The sequence below is a fragment of the Pantherophis guttatus genome, chromosome 1 (assembly GCF_059756535.1).
Source record: "Pantherophis guttatus breed Tessera chromosome 1, ASM5975653v1, whole genome shotgun sequence".
In the NCBI taxonomy this organism is placed as follows: Eukaryota; Metazoa; Chordata; class Lepidosauria; order Squamata; family Colubridae; genus Pantherophis; species Pantherophis guttatus.
The window spans coordinates 299,764,069-299,787,471 of NC_142063.1; the positions used below are offsets into that span (position 1 = coordinate 299,764,069).

General features: G+C 37.6%; 2 protein-coding genes and 1 long non-coding RNA gene across 3 annotated transcripts in view; 1 reads left to right on the top strand and 2 right to left on the bottom strand.

Annotated features, from left to right (window-relative positions):
* The window catches only part of VASH2 (vasohibin 2), a 38,518-nt gene extending 37,592 nt beyond the window's left edge, over positions 1 to 926 (bottom strand). Inside the window, exon 1 of the mRNA XM_034427793.3 lies at positions 720 to 926. The gene's annotated coding sequence lies outside the window, so the exon portion shown is untranslated. The remainder of the gene's footprint in view (positions 1 to 719) is intronic.
* Positions 154 to 9,975, top strand: LOC132712071 (uncharacterized). Its single transcript, XR_009622782.2, has 4 exons — positions 154 to 1,103; positions 6,203 to 6,393; positions 9,379 to 9,480; positions 9,742 to 9,975. It is a non-coding gene; the product is annotated as an uncharacterized LOC132712071 (long non-coding RNA).
* Positions 6,601 to 22,962, bottom strand: FLVCR1 (FLVCR choline and heme transporter 1). The gene is made up of 10 exons (XM_034427790.3): positions 20,806 to 22,962; positions 19,231 to 19,375; positions 17,195 to 17,335; positions 15,923 to 15,990; positions 15,159 to 15,262; positions 13,384 to 13,494; positions 12,572 to 12,677; positions 11,837 to 11,948; positions 8,895 to 8,962; positions 6,601 to 7,684 (listed from the first exon to the last, which is right to left on the bottom strand). Exons 1-10 carry the CDS (start codon positions 21,505 to 21,507, stop codon positions 7,535 to 7,537), a joined length of 1,707 nt encoding a protein of 568 aa, XP_034283681.2. The 5' UTR covers positions 21,508 to 22,962; the 3' UTR covers positions 6,601 to 7,534.
* Positions 22,963 to 23,403: the final 441 nt, after the last annotated feature.

Here is a 23,403-nt window from a genome sequence, read left to right on the forward strand (position 1 = left end):
GCAAACGACAGAAGGGCCTTTCCTCAAAAGCCCGATTTTACTCTATTCACTTGTCAAACAAAAGGACACTAGAAGAGCTCGCTCTGCTACAGCAATCCTCCGGCTGCCTCTCGGCAGGGGGCGACAGCAGCCAGCCAAAAAGCCTTTCTTTCAGTCTGAGAAATGTCTCACAAAAGGAACGGGACGTTGCGGACTATACAGCGCCTAGATTTCGAAGCCCAGATGCTCGGTTAAATGAGAATATGCCACAGAGGACGGATGGCGCCGCATCCCGGCTCAGTTTTTGATTGGGACCCACAACGGGAAACACACACAAACGCGCCCTCACAAAGAGAGTCCTGAGAGGAGATTCCAGGAGATCTCCGTGCGCATTCCCACGTTCACCAGCCCTACTCCTTATTGTTCGGAGATTGGAAAGCTCGACGGCGCGCAGCAACCAAGGTCGGACTGCTGTAAAGGAAAACGCACGCACGCTTCCACATCGTTTTGGCAACCTCCAGGCGGGATGGTTTGAGTTTCTGGAATGCGTGCGTGTGAAACGATGCCAAAGGGGGGGCGGGGGCTTTTTGCCTGGCTGGCTGGCTGGCCCGGCCACCGCAAGCCTTTTCTTTTCCTCAAGGAGAGGGTTCCCCCCCCCTTCCTTCCTTCCTTCCATCCATCGCTCGGCTACGAGGACCCCACCCATTCTCCCGATCCCGCTGCGCCGCCGCTAGTCTCACCCGATCGCGAGAGGATTCATTGCACCGGAGCCTCTCCAGGCGGCTGCGGCTGATGCTGCTCCTGCAGCTGACTCGGACGCCGTCGCCTTAGTCCATGTTCCATGATCAAGTGTTACTCTCTGACATGTAACCATGTTACCCGGCAGCTGCCGACATTCGGAGCGTCCCCATTGGGCGCCGCAACAAAGAGAGGCGGGCTTAAGAGAGTCGGGAAGCAGCTCATAGAGGCGTTGCACACTTCTGATTGGTCGGAAGCTCGGCAGGCTAACAAGGCCAGCCCGGGAAATCTAATCGGTTAACATCTCAAGCCCCTCAGTCATATCAATACGAGCTCGGACAGGGGGCTTCCCTCAGGAATTTATAGGTGACATTGCACCCCACGAGGTACATCAATAATTAAGTAAACTATTTGATTATTTATATCCCACTTTATTATTTTGCAATTAATTTATCTGAATTCTCCAGTGTATATATAGAGAGCCAGATCCCCTTGGGGCCACAGAGGAGCAGGCACTCATGGCGCTGGTTAAGGCCTTGAAGGTTCTTCCTGTCGGTTTAATTTTAATTATTCTATACTTGTTTCAAATGCCTCCTATTATAGCATTTATATATAGCTTTTGTTTTAATGTCTTGTACACCGCCCAGAGTAGCTGCGAGTGAGATGAATGGTTTCTAAATGTGATACACTCACACACAGTGGATATAAAAAAAAATCTATGCACCCCTGTTAAAATGCCAGATTTTTGAGATGTAAAAGAATCAGTGCAAAAAAATTACTTCTGATTTTTCCCACCTTTAATATAACATAAGCTGTACAATTTAATCGAAAAAAACTGAAATATTTAAGGGGGGGGAATTAAAAAAATAGAATAATATGACTGCATGAGTGTGAGCACGCCCTCTTATAAGTAGGGATATGGCTGTGTTCAGAATTAACCAATCACATCCAAATTTATGTTAAGTAGTAGCAGTATTCACCTGCCATCAATTAAACTGACTGATCAAGCTCACATAAAGTTCAGCTATTTTAGTAGGATTTTCTATTCAGCAAAAGCCATAATTTACAAAGGGCATCGAAGCAGTGGTGGGTTGCCCCCGGTTCACACTGGTTCTATAGAACCAGTAGTAAAACCAGCGGGAGGCTCCGCCCACTGACTCCGATGTCTTCAGAACGCTTCTGCACATGCGCAGAAGAGCGTGCACGTGAGCAAAGCAAGCGCACGCACAACCCCATTGCAAACCAGTAGTAAAGCTAAGTAGAACCCACCCCTGCATCGAAGGCATGGTCTTACAAAGCATCAAAGGAATCTCATTGTTGGAAGGTATCGGTTAGGAAAAAAGTACAAAAAAAATTCTAAGGCATTGGATATACCCTTGAAACAGTCAATACAGTCATCAACAAGTGGGGAAGATATGGCACAACAGTGACATTATGAAGAACTGTATGTCCATCCAAAATTGATGAAAAAACAAGAACAAAACTGGTCTCAGAGGCTACCAAGGGTCCTACAGCAACATTAAAGGAGAGCTACAGGAATACACCTGGACTGCAGGGCAGGATGGCAAGACAAGTCTTTTCTTACAAAGAACATCCAAGGCCAGCTACATTTTGTAAAATCAACAAAGATGTGTTGGAAAGTGTCTTATGGTCTGATGAGACCAAGGTTGAACTTTTGGGCCATAAAAATATGTCTGGCACAAAAATAACAGTGCACATCACCAAAGGTACATCATACCCACAATGAAGCATGGTGGCAGTAGCATTATACTTTGGGGCTGCTTTTCTTTAGCTAGAACTGGGGCTTTAGTCAAGGTGGAGGCAATTGGGAATAGTTCCAAGTATCAGTCAATTTTGGCACAAAACCTTCAGGTGTCTCCTAAAATGCTAAAGATTAAGAGGAATTTCACCTTTCAACAAAAATGGCCCAATAACAATTACCCTAAACAAACATTTTCAGTTTGTTTTTCAATTTAATCTTGCAGTTTATGTGTTATATTAAAGGAGGGAAAAAATCTGAAGTGATTTATCTTGGTCTGATTTTTTTTAATGTCTCAAAAACCTGGCATTTTAACAGGTTGTGTAGACATTTTATCCACAGTGTGCATGTGTGTGTAGAGCGAGAAAGAATTATATACAGTAGTTATAGCTCTAGTTTTACTGTACAGTATCTTCTTTTGTTTCTGTTTTCTAGCCAACTTAAATCCATAAGAAGGAAAGATGGAATAGCTGGGTGGGGCTATTAGAACTTGTTCTTTTTAAAGCACCGATAGTAAATCCTGTCATGCTCAGCTTTTTTAGTAGACATATTTTTGGTAATGTTAAGTGCACTAATCCTTTCATCTGTAGCTCACAGAAGTCCTAACATTCCAAGCATAACTTGAACTGGTGTTCTTTTTCACAAAAAAAATCTTTTCAGTGTTATATTTCAGTCCCAGAATATGTTCAGCTTTAACAAAGGGAAGACATCTGTGTATGAAGATAAAATTGATTAGTAGCAAGTGTGTAGCCCAATCTCTAAATACACTTAATTTCCCATAATGCTGTTTATGTACAGCTAACTACGATACCAACTTGTTGGCAGGAACGATCTAGACATTCAGCTATTTACATGTTTGTAATTCACCATGGTCTCCATGCACAAATGAGCTTTGGGCCAGAGGCTTCACGCTAAGAAAAAGGGGAAGAATTTGCTAGATGTAAATGAATACAAAATTTGTATTATTACGGAAAGAACAGAAAAAGCCAGCCATTAAAAAGTAAAAGTTTACTCCAACTCATGGAATATCTGGCAACATTCCCAACTGTCTCTCCCACTGGGAAACATCAACTAAGTTGAAAGATTGACCTCTTCTCATCATAAGCAGTTTATCTACTCCTATTAGCACTCTGAGATATCTCTAACAAGAAACTCTCTTCTTTAGGACAAGAAAACTTTTAAGCAATTGTAAGCAGATTTCAGCACAGCATTACCTATATGCCATTTCTTGTAAGAAGTGCAGAATAAGAATTTTTTAGATGTCAATATATATATTGTAAAAGTGAAAACTATGAGATTAGAATTACATATAAAGATCATCAAATTAATGACAATAAGTAGAACTATCAGCCTTAGAACTGCAATGAAAATATCAAAGTGGTGGTGTTGCTTCAGATTTTAGACTTCATTGTTAGCATTTTCAAAGGTGATATTAGTATTTTTAGCATGACAGTCTAGGGGGGTTTTTTTGAAACTTGAAGAAAACATGTTCTTAGCGAAGGCCATTTCTTTGGTATGTGAGAACTTGTTTTTTCAGCAGCTACACAATAGATAGCATATTCTGAAAGTCCTTGAATACACTTGCAAGCTTTAACAAAAATACAAACCCAGCTGGGAAAGAGTAATGTAAACCATAAATCTGTCACTTATGGAATGTCTTCTAGAATCAATGTTTTCTATTTTTCGAGACTCACATGTAATCAATGTCTTTTGTTTGGTCACTTGCTCTCTAACATATCACATATACCAAATCTATCTATTGTTTTTGTACCCTAAAAAATTATTTGACTCACCCCTTAATGATTTTTGCTTTGCCCAAATTACTTGGTGATGCATATTTTCAGGTGGACAAAGAAGCCCTTTTGCAAAGATAAAATTGTCTTTGCAATTTTAAAATTCAGGGATCAAGTTCTTATCAGTTCCATGCCAAACTCAGGGTGCCTGAGTTTGGAGACAACAGCGGTTAGCTTCTCCCTTTTAGGATTAAACAACATAAAGGAACAAGCAGTCAAATACATTGGAGACTAGGACTTGGTAGAGCAGCCATGAAGGCTTTAAAAAAACATTCAAATGCCATAATGTCTCTATACCTTCAGGTATTTAAAATTGTGCTGTGATATTTCCTGTGACACTATGGGTATGAAAGTTAGATTTTGAAGGATAGGAAGAGAGCCAGTTTGGCGTAGTAGTTAAGATGCTGGCCTACAATCCAGGATTCTACAGTTCATGTCCTGCTTTGGGCATGAAAGCTGGCTAGATGATATTGGGCCAGTCACTCCTTTTCAGTACAACCTACCTCAGAAGGTTGCTGTGGAAAAATAGGAGAAAGGAATATTATGTATATTTGCTACCTTGAGTTACTTATAAAGTAATAAAAATGGGATTTTAAAAATCTAATGAGTATTGATGCTTTTGAACATTGGTATTGTAGAAGATTTCTGTGAATTGTGGGGACTGCCAAAAACCCAAATTAATGGACCATCAAACAAATCAAGCCCAAGTTCTCAGTCAAGGCAAAAATGACCAAAATCAAATTATTCTACCTCAAATACATTATATAAAGACAAGGAAAGAGGAGAGAGATGACCAGGCACGCATGATAGGACGACTTTGTGACAATAACAGTGTTGAAAATCAGATTAGGGACAGATCGTTATGAAAAATAATTATCTGTGGTTGCTAAGAGTTGAAAATAACTTGATGGCTATTCAAGGAATCCACTGACTGGGGTTAGTACTGACATTTTGAGAATTTTGCTTTGTAGCACCTGAATCATTAATACTGTCAAATTATGTTCATGTCAGTCTACAGTCCCCAATGCGAATTGCCAGCATGCAATTTCTCATCCACAAACATCTTTGCTACAATTCCTCTTGAACTGAATTGCTGAACCATGTCATTGGCATAAGTGTCAGGCAGACCATGACAATCTTACTGGAGGCAGTCAGTTCCATCAGCTCTGTGGACTTTTAAATGCACTGTGAAGCCACCTAGATGAGGCAAAGCAGGGCAGATGTATTGCTCATCAACTCTTACTTAGCACAGCACAGCAGTTTTAACAATATTAGCCCTTGAGTGTTATACTGTGTTAAAAAGTAAAGGTTTTCCTATGCCTTGGGTTAGGATGATTTTTGAGGGCCATCTCTGCTGATGGGGGAGAGAGTTGCTTGATATTCCCTCCAAATGATGCTGTCTTCGCAGTTTTGTTTTATTTTGCTGTTTGTGTATATTAAGCTGTCCAGCTGAGTGGCTGGAGTTCATATCACAGAAATGTGATTATAAATAAATAAGCAAGCAAGCTAGTTAGCCACCAAACAACCACTGAACTGTTCTAATAAATTATATAAATCTACTCTTCATACAATTCATTTGTTCAATACCTAAAATAAGGTTATCTTTAAATACAACATTCAACAAGATAAAAAAAAGCACATTGCTGAACAACAGAATAGTTATTTAGGAGTTTGGGATAATTGTTCCATTTGTCTCACTAAAGAAGAATGCAGAAAAGAACAGTAAATACTTCTAATGCCACCATTATTTCAGTAAATACTTCAGTAAATATTTTGATACTGATTGTTGCAAATATTGGTATGATCTTGCGAAATTTAAGTACTTTTACATCCTATAAATTTTAAAGAAAGAAAAAGAGGATAGATTTAGGTTTTTTTCTGATATCTGGGATAGAAATGTGATTTGATTATGCTTTTCCTTATAAATTATTAGGCACAGATGTACATATACTATGTTAGTCTTGAAGCAACATTTATTCCTCATGTGAAAATGAAGACTTATTATTACCATGCTTAAAACAAGAACATCAGGATCAATGGACTCAGCAAAGCAGCAAATCATTCACTTTCACCCTCCTTCTAAAGGTGAAAAAGATCTAAAGATTTATCTTGATTTACTTCCAGGTAAGACAAAGGACACGATGTGAACATTTAACATATGGTAATTCTTCTTAAATGTACACAAAATATTGTCATACTTCTGTCAAACTAATAGGCTGAAAACACTCACTGGCAATTTTCCATATCATGTAAATCCATTTTTTGTTAAGCAGTAGAGTTATTTTAAATCTACACATATTCCTAACTAATGAAATAGTAGGGAGTCCATTGTGAGCTCTACCTTATTTTATTATATTTTATTTGCCAGAAATTATCTTCATTTACTTTTCACAAATTCACAAAATTGATGCAAAGAACACAATGACATGCATATGCCTTTGTATGATCTGGCAATACTTTGTGATTCACATAATACAAAAAGATGTATGTTCATTTTCAGAATGTAAAAAAAAAATCCAGGAATCATGAATATCTAGTTCTGTGATCAAAAATTCAGAAAGCCTTCATCTTCAATAACTTAGAATATAAAATACTTCTTGGAAATTGAGGCTTTACCATTCACTCATTTGTGTTTCAAAACAAAGAGATTTCGTAAGCCACAATTCTTTCAAAGCCAAAAAAATGGCAAAATCCAAGATTTACAGTATATCACATCCAAAAAAAATGAATTTCTTATACTGTCTATTGTGCTAAAGACAATGCCCTCCTATAGGAAGGGCAGTTTTGAATATTTCAAATAAAAACAAGTTAAAACACATATTTCATTGATTTCAAACTGCTCACTGCACACATTCTATATGAGAATTCCAAATGTGGATTACCATGTTTCCTCGAAAATAAGACCCCGTCTTATATTTTTTTGAATCCTGAAATAAGTGCTTGGTCTTATTGCCATGCACTCAAAAGCCCAATTGGGCTTATTATCAGGGGATGTCTAATTTGGGGGAAAATAGGGTAGCTAGTGGCACAGATTTTGATAAAAGAGATTCTAATTTATCATTTATAGCATAATATATTTTATGAAAGTGCACAATTTCCAAATAAGAAATGGAAGATTTCCTGGGAATTTTATGACTGAAACTTAAAACAATTGTTGAAAATTACCATTTTAAAGTTAAAATGTGTTCATTAAGTGTATACAAATCTTTCCTTTATCTAGTGTACAATCACTGCTAACTGCTGCCATTCAGCACAATTTTTAGGCTTATAGTTCTTGTGATTCTCTATTAAGATTCTTTAATAGAATCAGAGCTGCCAATTGTGAGTCTAGTGTTTTTTCATTTTTCATTTTTGATTCTGACTGGTTTTTTGATGTTTTGTTTTGTTCATCTCCAATAGGACTGTCAGTGGGTATCTGTCAAAGAAATAAAAGGCAATTCAGAACATATGAGGAGATTTAAAAAACAGATTTAGTGAGAAGCTAACATGGAATATTATCAGAGTAAAAAAAAAGATCCCTAAATTCCAATGAAACATTCAAAAAAATGGAAATGTATACAGTGGTACCTCGGTACTCATTGTTAATTGTTTTGGGGAGGATGCGACCAGTACCAAAAATAACAAGTACCAAACAAATTTTACCCATAAGGAATAATGTGTTAGTCACAAGGCAGCCAACAACAAGTTCTAGCTTGCATGTCAAGTAACAAATGAGAAGTCTGGGATAAAATTTTCATGTCAAAATGCATTGAGTGCCAAGTTCGACGAGTTTCAAAGGAGTTAAGTACCAAGGTACCACTATACTTATGTTTTGTCCAAATCCTTTTGAAAATGAGGTGAACCAACATTAATTAGTAAAAAGTTCAATTGATAGGAATGTGTATTAAATACAAATGTGTCATATTGTCATCTATATTGAGAAACCTCCAAGTCATGTTTTACCATACATTTAAATATTAGCATATTATACCTAATATTCATACACAAATGAATACACATTCGATACAGAAATGAGCATTTATCTTCCATAAATGTATCATATTACTTGCAACTGTTTTGTATATTAGACTAAACAACCTAATAATTATTGGTTTTGGGGACCACTATGTACTTCAATATAAATAATTATAGAAAATGAGTTATTAGTGGGTTAGAGCCCTTGTCTATGGAACATAATCCACTGATAATTACTTATATAATTGCAATTTAAATATGTACATAGAAATGAAAGAATAGGTAATAACTTCAGGAAATATTACAATGCAGTTTATGTCATTTTAAAATATGCAACATGATAGCTACTGAATTTCCAGGAGGAAATAGAATATTTGTTAAATTCCAATGCAGATGGAAGAGAGTGCTTTCTATAGAGTTTTATTATTCTGCACGATTTCAATTTCTCAGTGGTCCCTCTTCCTCATATGCTGCAGACAGATTTGGGAAAAAATTGGACAAACTGGAAGATTCTTCAGAAACAGCAAATAATACATTGGGTTTTGAAACGTCTAATAAAAAAAATGTAAACTTCACAAAAAATATTTTCTGAAATTTACTCAAAAGAACTGACAATATAACAAGAGTGAGTTAAACATATCACAATAAATTTAAAGATTAAAATTACTTACAGATTTAATGTCCACAGTTACAATGCCTGAATTTATATTGTGCCTTCGCAAATCAGATTTAATTAAAGCTAAAAAAAAAAAAAGAGATAGTATTAAATATCAATTCAAATACATTTCACTCTGGTGAATTTTTTAAGTTTGGCTTTGTTAATTGTCTTACAGATACCAACACACTAATGTCAGCAGTCTTCTGCAGAATATCTAATACTTGCTTTATTGCAATGTTTTTCAGGTATTTCTGAATTGAGAAATAGTTATATGAGTAAATACTAAAACATATTAATCAAAAGTGCAAATCTAGATAAGGGAGAGGATATTTTTGTGATGGGTGGAGTGATGCTATCAAGATAACATGGGGACTGAACAGCAGCCATTGTAGTGCAATGAAAGTAGAACTGATACAGATAAGTATTCAAACTGATTGAACAACTAAATAAAAACATTTTTTGAGAACTCATTCTACTACACAACTTTTCATTTGTAGAAGATACTCCAGATACTCCCACTGCTGATCCTTTTGGAGTTTGGTGAAAGCTCAATTATTGCTAACTTCAGGGAAGAAAATAATTTAAAGGCAATTATTAGAGTAAGTTGCTTTATTCTTATTCAATACAATTTAATTCATTCTTTCCAATGAAAGCTCGCTCGCTCTATCTATCTATCTATCTATCTATCTATCTATCTATCTATCTTGGAGATATATATTATCATGACCAAAGCTTATTGAAAGTATGCAGAAATATGGCTTTTATATTCTATTATACTATTAAATAAATATAATTTATTACCTTTGGGATCTATTATATCTATAATTACTATAAGAGGTTACGATTTACAATTTCCTCAGATTCTACAAATATCTGTGGTGGAATATAGTCTGGATTCCCAGAAGGGAAAAGCTGCATTCCAGAAGACCAAGAGACAGTAAGTTTAGATACCAGAAGTTTGGTTGGAAGAAAGGATCAAAATAGCTCATCCCTAGAAGTGCTCAGAGTATATTTTAATGAGGTAGTAGTTGTTTTATTTGGGCAAGATTTCTGTCTGTAGGTGAGGAACAATAAAGGAAACTGCTTAGAAGTAACTCTCTGTACTCTCTTTAACTCTCTTTAATGATTTAATGTAACTCTAATGATTTTCAGAGCCTCAGGCAATATCTGAATTTAGATATTTCTTAAAATGTATCACAATGTATCAAAGTACAATATCATATATGAGGGTGGAGGTTTGCTCTTCGAGCTTGTGGGTTGATTTCTGAATGTTCTATTACCAGGCAAGGTAACATCTTCAGTGGAGTTTAGGGGATTACCTAGCCTGGTAACGAACCTCTACTCTCATCCTACACCTGAGTTATTCACCACCACTGCAATACTGTACATCTTAAGAGGGATCCTAATATTGATTTCTCTTAGATACTATGCACAAATTATTGAGGAAAATCTTATGACTGAGCCACATGCTAATCAACCTTTTAGTTTAGGCTTTAATCCAGGTTAAAATGAACACACATAGTAATGAAAGACATTCATCAAAGACACAGTTAGTTGTTGACATGACCACAATTGAGACCAAAATTTCCATTGCTAAGCAAGACAGTTAAGTGAATTTTGCCCCATTTTACGACCTTGTGTCAGCCCTTGAGGCCGTCTTGTGTCAGACATGGAGGCCATGTCCATCATATGGCCCACCTTGTTCGCCAGTGTTTAAATGAATCACATGGTTCTTAAGTTAGTAACATGATTAATTGTATTCGGCTTTCCCATTAACTTTGCCTCAAAGGTCATAAAGAGTGATCACATAACTCCAAGACACTACAATCATCATAACTACTGTGTTCCCTCAAAAATAAGACTGGATATTATATTAATTTTTGCTCCAAAAGATGCATTAGGGTTTATTTTCTGGTTAGGTCTTATTTTCAGAGAAATACGGTATTAAAATGGGTCCATCTGGCTGACAATCTTAACTGGAGCTTATTTTTGGGGTAAGGCTAATATTATGAGCATCCGGAAAAATCATGCTAGGGCTTATTTTCTGGGGAACACAGTACGTGGGTTGCCAAGCATCTGAATTTTGATCACGTGATCACAAGGATGCTGCAACGATTGTGTGAAAAATAGTCATAAGTGACTTTTTTCAGTGCCATTGTAACTTTGAAAGATCACTAAACAAATGTTTGTAATAGACACTTTAGAAACAAAAAAGTAGGCAAATCCGCTTTTGTTGTGGGGCAAAGCCTGTTTAACCAATCTTGTGTCTTACTGCTCTTCCTTTGCTGTTAACATATTTAAAATGTTTACAAATTTTTATTTGCTTTACCGTTATGAAGGCATTGTGTTTTTTATTCTTGCTAAGATTTGTGTATGTTTTTTGGTAATAAAAGGAGTTTTACAGTTTCAAATAAACAAAGATGAGTTAAGCCTTTGGAGCAGGGGTGTCAAATACAAGGCCTGCAGGCCAGATCCGGCCCGCGATGTGGCCGGATCTGACCTATGGGGCTGTCCTGGAAAATGTAAGGGGACTGCTTGCGTGGCTTTGGCCTGGTCTACCCAATGCGAAGAGGAAACATCAGGAAAGTGTGACTTTGACCCGGTCTACCCAGTGCGAAGAAGAAACATTGGGCCAGCATGGCTTTGGCCCAGTCTACCAAGAAAACATCGGGCCAGCATGGCTTCAGCCCAGTCTACCCAGTGCAAAGAGGAAACTTGCCCACAGTCTGGGGAGTAGCATCAAACTGGCCACGCCCACCCCCAAGCCATGCCCGGTGAGCAGCATCAAGCTGGCCACACCCACCCAGTTGGCCACACCATGCCTGCCCCCCCCCCCGAGGTCAACCACAGCCCTGATGTGACCCTCAATGAAATTGAGTTTGATACCCCTGCTTTGGACAGATTTCATATACACTATTTTTCTATTAAAAACAAAAACATAATTTGAGATGTTACCTGTTAAAATGATACCTATAAACATCCACACAAAGAGAAAAATATTTCCAGCACGAGGATTGTAAACTGTTGTAAGCTTCCCTTGGATCAATGTAAAGACGATCCCAAATATCTGTAATTATTTATAAGAATACATATCAGAATCTAACTCTGCCTGTTCTCCTTGAGCTCCCTGAACTCTGCCAGTTTTATTTCCTACTGTGCCGCATAAGTGGGATTTTGTTTACGTATTACTTTCAGAAAAGAACTGCGTGTTCTCATGTTAAAAGTGTACTACTCATGGCCTGAAAATTTGTTCAATTGTGGGGGAGGACCCACCACAGAATTACCCTGCCATTCTAATAGAAAATAGCTTATTCTAAAAAAAGTATTATTTTGGATTCCAAGCATAAACAGAGATATGAGAAAAAATAGAATGGACTGGGTAGCCATGAATTCATTTTTCCACAGTATCTATAAATTCAGCAAAGGACAAATATTATTTTGTGATTATTATTATTATTATTATTTTTGCATAGTAATGCAATTGTTACAATGTATATGCTATTTTCTAAATACTTTCAATAGAGATGCTACAAGCTTTAGGAAAGCTCTGTATAATTAATATGTGCAAGGCTTTCTGAAAGCTGTTTCCTTAATCTTTGCTACTAACCTATTTATGAAAACAGCATTACTGAAGTGATAAAGTTATCTGAGCTCAAAACTCCAAGACTCTAGTAAAATATTCCTCATTACCTGTGCTGAAGCATTCAAAAGCCCTGATGAAGTGCCTTCTGACTCTGGGTATGTAATTTCCACAGCAAATTCAAAACCAAGGGGCAGATAACCTGTCATAAAGAAACTGACATAAAAAGCCAAATTAGCAATAATTCCTACTATTTGTATCAAAACTGTTCTTCAGTATTTATTACTATTAGGGCAACCTACAACGGATTTTCTATCTTATTCCAATAATTTGAAAATCCAGTTACAAAAATCCACCTTTGATAGAAATATATTCCATTAGAAAATTAACACTTTAATAAAATAATATAAAATATAATATAATAAATGCAATGTTCCTAAATTAACATTGTAGTATACAATGTTAATTTAGGGCCGGGGTACTTACAAGACCGCCTTCTGCCACCAAAGCCTCCCACCGGCCAGTACACTGGCACAGAGTGAGCCTCCTCAGGGTGCTGTCCGCCAGACAATGTCGGCTGGCGACCCCCAGGGGGAGAGCCTTCTCTGTGGCGGCGCCCACCCTCTGGAACAACCTCCCCCCAGAGATACGTACAATAACAGACCTCCGGATTTTTCGTCGGGCCCTGAAAACCCATTTATTTCAACTAGCTGGGCTGGCTTGAGTTAAATTTTAAATTGATTTTAAATTGGGTTGTTTTAATTTACGGCCAAAATATTTAATTATTTTAAATTGCTTTTAAATTTTGTATGTTCTGTTTTTTACTCTGGCTGTTCACCACCCTGAGTCCTATTTGGAGAAGGGCGGTATAGAAATAGGAACAAATAAATAAATAAATAAATTTTATGGCAAAAAGCCTTACCCAAGTACTCCACCAGTCACAAATACAACTAGAAGGTTTCTACAATTCAAGGTGAATGTAAATACGACCATCCCAACAAAAGAGAGAATGTATACAACTAATGTGGTCTGTCTGTAGAAAAAAAAAAGAATTATATTTGCTATAACTTTATAATAAAGAGCACAAATAAAAATGTACATTTTCAGTGGCAATCTGTCATTGCCTTCTTTTGCCACCTAACGGTAGAAGTAGTCCATGGATTACCATGGTAATTGGGACTGGAATTTCTATTGTAAACTTTTATGATGTGCTCCTACAGTGTGATATTGTGTGACTTCATTGCTTAGCAGCACCAATCCTGACAATCCTTGTGCTATCATTAAGTGAAGATTGCAGGTTGTTAAAGCAAGGACCTCATGTGACCGCAGCTTGCAACTGCCCACTGGCTTCCAACAAGCAAAGTCAATGGGGAGCCAGCAGGAAGTTCACAACAAGCCTTTCCTTAGATAGCTTGCAGGCAGGCCAGTGAGTTGTATGGCATGTGGACAGGCAGTGGATAGGTGCTGCAGTGCAGATGGGAGGTAGATACTGTGGAATTGTGTGAGTGCGAATAAGGAAGGGGGATGCTGCAGCCTGGCACAAGTTTGAACACTTGCCCTGCCACCTAGAGGCTCCATGGGACTAGGAGCAGAAGCAACTTACCCAAAACTACTTGCGATCTCCTGCCAGTTTCCCTATTGATCTTGCTTGTGGGAAGCAGGAAGGAAAGCTCACAAATGGTGATGGATGCTGCAACCATCATAAATGCAAGCCAACCGACAACAAGCACCCAAATCACAATTACGTAGTTATAGGAACACTGCAATGCCACTTCAATGACTATCATCACACACCCCTAATTTGAAATAACTTTGAAAAGTCATTGAACTAGATGTAATCTGAGCTTTATCATCTATTTTAAAATTTGTGAAAACAGCTTTCTCAGATTTCAAGACTCAAAAGATGCTTATTACTATAAAACTATAACAACCTGGAGAAATACAGGCAGTACAGATATATCTAATATGGACTGCAGGACACACAGACTATTGCCCCCTGAAACAGTCTTACTCTTAACAGCTTGAAATTTCTGTACACATAACTTGTTTTTAAAGAAACACAAAATGCTTTAGGAGTCTAGTTAAAATGGTATACGTAGCAAAATGTCTATAACCCTGACATTATCAATGGGAGTGTCAAGCAATCTTCTCTCATCTTTTCTATTTTTCCTATGGCATGATCTTTAGCACAAAGTTCCTGGCTTTGATAAAACCAGAGATTCTATTAGAACTAAACCAAGAAATTCTAGTCCTTTGCCAAAGACCAAAAAATGAGCTATAGCCAGAAGCTTTCCAAAAATGGTTAAACATAATTCTAATAAAGGAGAATATTTGTAGCTCAGGGTTGATGTGAGGGGTCCTTGGTGCTCTCTGAGCTTGCTTGCTTTTTGCAGAGGTTTCATTACCCAAACTAGGTAACATCATCAGTGCTAGTCAGTGACAGTGACTAACACTAATAATGTTACCTAGTTTGGGTAATGCAACCTCTGCAAAAAGCAAGCAAGCTCAGAGCGCACCAAGGACCCCTCATAAACATAATTCTCTCTTCACACATGCACACTTTTAATTAATTAACAAAAGACAGAATTATGCTCTCCATATATTTTGTAATCAATCTTTTGACCTCTATTAGCCTTCATATTGTAACTACAGCATAACATGAATTTAAACACTTGCTATTCCCATTCATATACCTACTTGTATGTCTTGGTATGATCCAGCCATAAGCCACAAATAATAGAGCCAACCATTCCAGCTACCACAAGTGTGAGGCCAATCCTACCTGCATTTATCTCTTCTCCCTTTATGTAATATAATCATGAAATCACATAATTATGAAATGAATAATTACGTTCATTCTAATTCACTTTTTCAAAAAAGTTAATCTATTAAAAAATTAGTAAAATTTATAAATCATTTTTGTAGGCGAATACCAAGCGTAAGTAAATTCAAAGTACAGCAATAGTAAAAGAAATGTTGCAGTCTGGGAGTGGACACTATATATGCATAGCCATAATTTTAGCTTATAGCCCATTTTCAGATAGTGTAAATAGGTAGGCTTTCCAATTATATAAAAAAAACCAATATTAAACAAAGATTATTCTATTACCAATTTTGATTAAGACAAGAATTTATAAAGAAATAATGAAATAGATGCAACCTAAGTCTACAAAACTACAGTATTTTTAGACAGTCCTTTCAAAGATCTGAAGATGAAATGCTCATTTTTTCATGATTGTCAGAGTGACAAGCCCATCTTTTATTCCGTCTATAAATTTCATCCTTTTTATCTTAGGTAAAAATAAAATAATCCATAATCAGATAGCATATCAAGCTATTATTCTTTTACCTAATGAAAGATCTCCCACATCCTGTATGCTAACTCCTGTACAAATCAGAACTGGCAATGACAAAACAAGGACAGCACTGATTTTGATTCAACAAATTCTGTAAGAACTTACCTCATAGTGAGCTAATATCATTTGGTTTAGTAGAGTTGACACTGAGTAAAAGGCTCCAGTCATAATTCCTACAATGAAGTTATCAAAAGTACTGCCATTATTACACAAAATAAATGAAGCCAAAGTTATAAAATGCAGAAAAAGTTACCCTTCAGAAAATTGAGTTACCTGAAAATGAAATGAAACCTGGGACCCCAGAATATCTTTTTGCCCTGCATAGGCTCAACTCCTGCTTGCCATCAAGACAGGAATAAACAGAAACACTGCACAGCACATTGAAAGGGAGATACCCAAACAGGCTGTGAATAAGTAGAAGTGAAATCTAAATGTCATTCATCATTTTTGCCATAGGCAAAATCTGGAGGGGGGGGATCACTGAAAAAAGTAGGCTTCAAATGGCCTTATAGCTACATGAAATTAGTTTCAAGAATCTAATGCCCCAAGACATTTGTCAGCTCGTTTCACATTACTCACCAGCTCCTCAATAAATCTTTGGCTGGGGTTCTGTGAATCATGGGATCAAAAGAGAGGAGGTATGGAATGACTGTTGATCTTGTCAGGTCTACCACAATATTCCAAATTATACAGAATAGTGACAGCTCCCCATCCTCATATGAGAGAATTGTATAAACACAGCTACATCACTGCTCATTTAGGGATCATTCTTATGGCTCACTTACTCCTTCACCAGCAATAGCCCAAAGGTATCAGGACAAACCTCAGAATTTACATTATGCTCTAAGCTGCAAAAACTACTGCTGTCTCAGTATGAATGGTATGAAACTTCAACAACTTATTGAAGTTTCTTGAAAAATGCTACAAATAGAGGAAGTAATTTTGTTACATTTGTCTTTTAGTGCCACAAATATTTAAGTAAATATAAATAGACATTGTATTTCAAAACCCATTACCTTATTTTTGAACAATTAAACACTCTATACCACAGAATTAAAAAGTTCAACAATATTAATAATACAGGTTCAAAATAGAATGTATAAGCAGTACATGCTTAAATTGAATAATATCTCTATGACAAAATTAACTAGATGTGAATGTTTAATTTTCATGTTTCTAACATGAATATTAATAATTTAAAATTTTATATAAGAATTTATAATAGCAATTACATAACTCAATAGGGAGATGGGTGGCATATCAATTTAATAAATATCTCTTAGCAAATAAATCTCTAAAGTACAAGAAGAAAGCCAGGTTATAAAAACAATATAATGTTTAGTATGCACATCTTTAAATAAGTTAAATAATGCTCACCATAGCTTATCAGCAAAAGAATAAAAGGAACATTCCTGAACAAATTGAATATTGATTGTTTATAGGAGTGATCGTTTGGAGATGGATCCAGGAGAACAGCCTGAGACTGACTTGGAGGATATTTGGGTTTTTCCTTAAACACTAGGGAGAAAACAAAAACGTATTATGTATATAACATTTTCTCATGATGGAACAGTTTTACATCCACCTTCATATGTAATAAATTATCAATATAATAAAGGAAGCATGTTTGTATGTTTCCATAAATGCAGATCCTGGGATAACTTGGGATTTCAGTCACTATAAATCCTGAAAGTCAATGTGTTAGAAGTACAGGTATTCCTTGACTTACAAGTTTGTTTAATGACCGTTCAAAGTCACAATGGCACTGAAAAAAGCGACATTTACGACTATTGCCGCACCTCATGGCCATATGATCAACATTCAGCCGCCTGGCAACTGATCCATATTTATGACGGTTGCGGTGTCGTGGGGTCATGGGGTCGTGGGGTCATGTGATCACTTATTGAGACCTGACAAGCAAAGTCAATGGGGAAGCCAGATTCACTTAATAACTGTGTTACTAACTTATGAACTGCAGTGATTCATTTAACAACTATAGAAAGAAAGCAGTCATAAAATGGGGCAAAACTCGCTTAACAAGTGCCTCACTTAGCAACTAAAATTTTGGGCTCAATTTGGTCATAAGTCGAGGACTACCTGTATGTATCACAGAACTAATTCAACTTTTTCATATGTAATGAGCAAAGGATCTTTGTCCACAAAGCTTCCCTTCCCAACTGAGGGTTCCTAAAATTCTCTGATGTATAGTCATCCTCTTCGTCTTGAGAATGATGATAAAACAACAAAGAGTGCTGAACCACTCCCCTCCTTGAAAGTAGAACTTACCCTTTTAAAACAAACAAGATTTTATAACATTGTCAGAAGCTGCAGCATCCAACCTTTTATGAGATAGTTTGCTTACTAGAATTTAACAGTCATTTATTTTTCCAATTTTGATTGTCAATTGCTCACATACTATGCATTCTAATGATCATTTGAAACCTGAGAATATAATGTGTCACTTCATTCTCCTGAATTTGCCAAAGCTCAGTAAAGGAACTGCACCATAGTTATGTTATTCAATACATCTACTTGATAGAACTACAGTGACTAGAAGTAGCATTAATGCCGTATTATGTTTCCACAGCTAGTATCAGGTTTTTTTCTTCATTACTATCAGATACAATCTTTCCTTTTTTTGCTTGAGGTTTTCTCATTCCTTATCAAGTGTTGCAAATTCTTATATTCATAGGATCTCAGATTTTGCAATCCCTCCTTGGTTACTATTGTATTTTTCATTGTTTATCTTAACTCCATAATTTTTCTAGTCATGTTTTAGTACAATTCTAGTAATTCTTCTTTTACTTTTCCTTCAGTTTGCTTCTTAACCTAAACATCCCATTATACTTTTCCTTACTACTGTCTCATAGGTATGTTATAATTTGTAATTATAGCTAATTCTAGGGGAAAAAAAGCAAAATGTTATTTATAATGCATTGATATAATTCTTGTATTATTATGGTTAATCTTCAATTCGATTCAGAGTCTGGTACTAGTAAAAACTAGCTCAAGTCCTAACCAAGGACCTATAAGAGCTGTTAAGGTAACATTTGAGTATATAGGCCAGGGGTGTCAAACTTGTGTCATCATGTTGTCATCATGTGACTTATCGACTTTTTTTCCCCTTCGCTAAAACGGGGGTGGGCATGGCCAGTAGTGACACATCCAACCTGCAAGTTTGACACTCCTGACATAGGCAGTTCAGAGCAGAGTGGTTTTTTTGCAAAGTCAGGATATTCAGGTCTAATAAGTTAAAAAATTCCATGTATCTGGGCAGCCCTTTGGGTATTGCTCCAAGGGCTATTACTGTTGGTACAACCATTGATTTCTTCCTCCATAATCGCTCAACTTCATTTTACAAATTATTTATTATTATTGCTGTTGGTATTAGACTGAAATAATGTTTTACATACCAACCGCTGTTATTAAAAAGAGGAAAGTAGATATTCCTGCTGTGCCATAGAACATTATGCTGATATTATGTCCCATAAGATCCAGGTCATCATATGTGTTTGGAACTAAAACTGGAGGCAGTAAAAAGCCAATTGCTGTGCCTAGCTATTAAAATAAAAAGAAAATTGTGTTAGAATAAATTTGAAAACATAGGAAATCTATTAGACTAGCATAGGGTCAATCTAGCCAACACGGTATCATACAACAATCCAAAATACATTCAAATGCATAATCACAAACAGTAAGGCAGTAGCCTTGATTTACTGTTTTTCTCAAGAGCCTGTATTTAAGCTCTCACCCATAAGCGTCTGGGAATAGTATGCAGCCATTAAGAATTATAGATATAAACAGATCAACTCCCCCCCACACCCTGTCTAATTCCCCTTAAAACAACCTAAATTTGTGGCCATCACCATATCTAATTATGCATTATATGGTGATATACTTTCTTTAGCATTTTTGTTTTATAATGAATGACTCATTCTGATACTGAGAGGAAGAAAACTTTATCCATCATACGTGTTTTATACCTCTTTACAAACCTTTTTTCTCTGCTTTTAAGAAAAAAAGCTTTAAATGCTGTAACAGAAAAATTGATATAATCCCCTAATCATTTGAGGTACTCTTTTTCCAGTTTTATACTTTTTACAGACACATTATAAAATAATCATTCTATACTGGCAATTATATATTTCAGTTTCCTTTCTATTCATTTCTAGAACACAATATTATAGCATCCACCCCACTGAACTATCCCAGAGACTGATTTGCAAATTTCAACATGAAATTGTCTATTCTCTCTGCTCCTTTATCTTTTAATCAATAACCAATCCTTGAAAAATTGAATACTCTTAATATTCCTATGGCCGTTATAGTTGTTCAGGAGTGTTTGGTAAAAGATTGCATGAATGTTGTGGGGTTTTTTTTGAAATCCAAATATATTTCTATCAATACACTTGGTGATACCCTTAAAAACAGTATTAATAACAACATAAACCTGAAAGTTTCCATCACAAGTAAAGAAAATGGAAAAACATTGCTTTTTTATCAGGAAGTCAACAGCTAGTAAAGTTCTAATTTATTATATTTAAATGATGTGATTTTTCTGGATTAAGGTGCAGAACTATATTTAGAACTCTTGCAGAAAACATTTTCTTTGGAATATGCTTGTATTTCTAGATTATTAGTTCCGTAATTATTAGGTTATAACTGAAACATGAAAACTTATATTTTGATGCCCTACTGACATCACAGCATCAGACAGAAGATACAAATTTAATTAGCAAGGATTTGGATTAAATATATGAAGGCTAATTATTTAGTTGTAAATGTCCTTGCTTATTCAAGTTAATTGCTTCAATCATCAATGCCAACAAGATTGTGCATGATCCGTGTTCATCTAAATATTTAGAATGGAAACTAGATTTTTTTTCTTAAATCCAAATGCATTTATTTTTTTTCTCACCAAAGTTATCCACCAACATCCCTATCTCATGCATCTCTTACCACAAACTTTCTCCTCTTTATCCACTCACCTGATTGCCCAGAACAGCTACAGCACAAGCAGTGGATACTTCCTTGGGTCCAAACCAAACAGAAGCAATGCGGGAGGGCAAGCCCAAAATGAAGACTTGGGCTATGGAACACACAATCTGAGCCAGCAGAGTGATCAGATAGAAATCTGGCTGGACGCTGGCACACTTAATCCAGGCCCCCAAGCAATTTAGCCCAGATCCCAGCAAGGCAGTGAGACGGAGGCCATGCGTGTCCAGCAACCAAGTGGCCGGAAATATGAGAGGCACGTATGCCACCATATATGATATGGAGAGCCAGTCAATTTCAGAAGAAGAAACATTATAGTAGCGAGTGAAGACACTGGTCAATATACTGTACTGGATCCACTGGAAGGCATTTACTAGCGAATAGCAGCTGAACACGGCCAGCACCACCAGCCTCCGTTTGGAAAGCCGAGGGGTCAGCTTCACCCCTATGGTACAGTCAGACAGCATCGCCTCCGCTTCTGGGTACTTCTCGAGATCAGCAAAGGAAGCGGCGCTTCTTCCAACCTCCCTATCGTTCTCGGTCACCAAAGGCATGCAGCTGCCGCGGTTGTCCGGCTCTTTGCCGGCCAGGTATCCATTGGGCTGGAAGGCAGGAACCGTGGATTCCTCCCCAACCTCGCCGTTGGCCTCGCTGCTTTCCCCGGGTCCAGCCATCTCCGTTTCCTCGCCGCCCATTCTCCCTTCCCCGACCTGAGGCTTTCGCCCCGCCCAAGCCTACCTGCCGGCGGACCCGCTACGACTACTAGGATCCTCCCTTGTCTACCGCAATCAGAACCGCTACACGCGCCGCCCCCTTTCCCGCCCGCCTCCCCACGCAGGTGTGCCCGCAGCCACTTCCAGCCTCACATACTGGCCAAGCGCTTCCCGCCCGGCCTTCGCTCTGGGGATGCTTGGCTTGCTCTCCTAGGCGCGCTTTGCATTTAGCCCTCACTTCTCATCTCTGCCTCCCCCAACCACTAAGACTGGCTGAGCTCCGGCGTCGCTTCCCCCACCCGCCAACGGCTCATCCCAGAGACTCCGGGGAGAGATTGAAGGAAGAGCGCGTCTCAGTTCAGGCGCCGAAGAATCAATGCCGGCTTCCGCATGCGCACTTAGTCTCCGCTTCGATCGGGAGACGTTCCAAAAGGAGAGGTTCTAAGCCAATGAGGAGACGGAGAGATATTTGCGCTATCGCGGCTCCGCCAATCGTGGAGAAACGAGGCCGGGCTGAGTCTTGCGCCGAAAGGGCTCCCAGGTTGCCCGGCTTCGATTAGGGAACTGGGATTTGTGGTGCGTCTCTTTCGCCGAGGCCTCCCTTTCGGCCACGTGGAAAGATTGGCGTGGCAGCTGGTCCCGGCTGTCATTTGGGGCGGCTCTCACCTTTCACAGATTGCTGCATCATGCTTCTAGTCTCTCAGACGCCACTCGTGGTGTATCGGGGGAGGAGAATATATATGTACTGTCCCATGATCTTATCCATATTTGTAAAATATGCTCCCTTTCTTTGTCTATTTTAATTTGGTCTCTGACCGCAATAAAAGCTTACTTACTATATATGCGCTCCTCATTCGTAACATCCTTCCTAGGTTTCGACGGCGGATTGGTATTTTTTTTAAAAAAAGGTTCCCAAACTATTTCTAGAAAATTAAGAGGAGGGTAGTTGGATTGGGGGGAAAAGACTGATGGAGATCCACGTTACGTTGGCTTCTCTTGGCTTATGTAAAAGCAGCTGTTCCTTTGCCTCCACCTTCCCCGATTTGTCCTAGAAAAATGGTTGGATTACAATTACTAGCAATCTAAACCAGCTCAGGGTATTGCAGACACTGGGAGGGAATATCCCAATTTACGGAGACGGCAGGCTACAAAAGAGCGTCTGAAAGATATTAAGAGGTGTGGGCTGAAATGCTTCACGTTGAGAAAAACCCTCATCGGGTTGAGAGTCATTTTTAGGGGCCGATAAGCAGTGTTGTAGTCTTCAGTAGAGATAATGGGCGAAGAAGGAATTGAGGGTCCTCCTCTCTTGAGTTTGGTTGCTTTCTGCAAATGTTTCATTACCTGGCTATGTAACATCGTTGCTAAGGAGTGGGGTTCACTGACTGAGCTCAGAGAGCACCAAGGACTCCACAGTCTCTTCTGTCAGTGTTTATATGTAGCCCCTTGCCCTGCCAGTCTTAAATGATATAATTTTATTTCCTTTCTGATTATTAAATGGTACTGTTTCCTGCTTTTTAATTTATATAATTGGCTCTTGAAGGGCATTGGGTTCAGGCTTGCATATTTTTTTTAAAAAAATTAAAGAACCCAATTAAAGTTCTAAATAGCTTTTTATCCCAATGACCTGATATGCAAACTATTATCACTTCTGGGCAAATTCTCCAAAATCACAATTTTTGCAGTCCTCAAGATTTTATTCCGGAGTACACTGGGAAAACCAGCAATTTCAGCATTTTTTATGTTTTTTTTAAACTTCTTTTTGCTTCTTTAAAAAACTGAAAACGATTCTGTATGATTTTTGTAATAGTACAGAACTGGGATTCTTTGAGTTTCTACAGTAGTGGAAGAGATATAGTTTTGCTATGATAGTTATATATA

Bases quoted from the DNA above. Each gene is read 5' to 3' on its own strand.
- FLVCR1 (XM_034427790.3), bottom strand. From the start codon at position 21,507: ATGGGCGGCGAGGAAACGGAGATGGCTGGACCCGGGGAAAGCAGCGAG. The intron at 15,991-17,194 runs GTGAGCATTATT...ACTTCATTGTAG, and splicing joins TCTTTTGCTGATAAGCTATG to GAATTATGACTGGAGCCTTT. The intron at 12,678-13,383 runs GTAAGGCTTTTT...TTTTTATGTCAG, and splicing joins GTGACTGGTGGAGTACTTGG to TTTCTTTATGACAGGTTATC.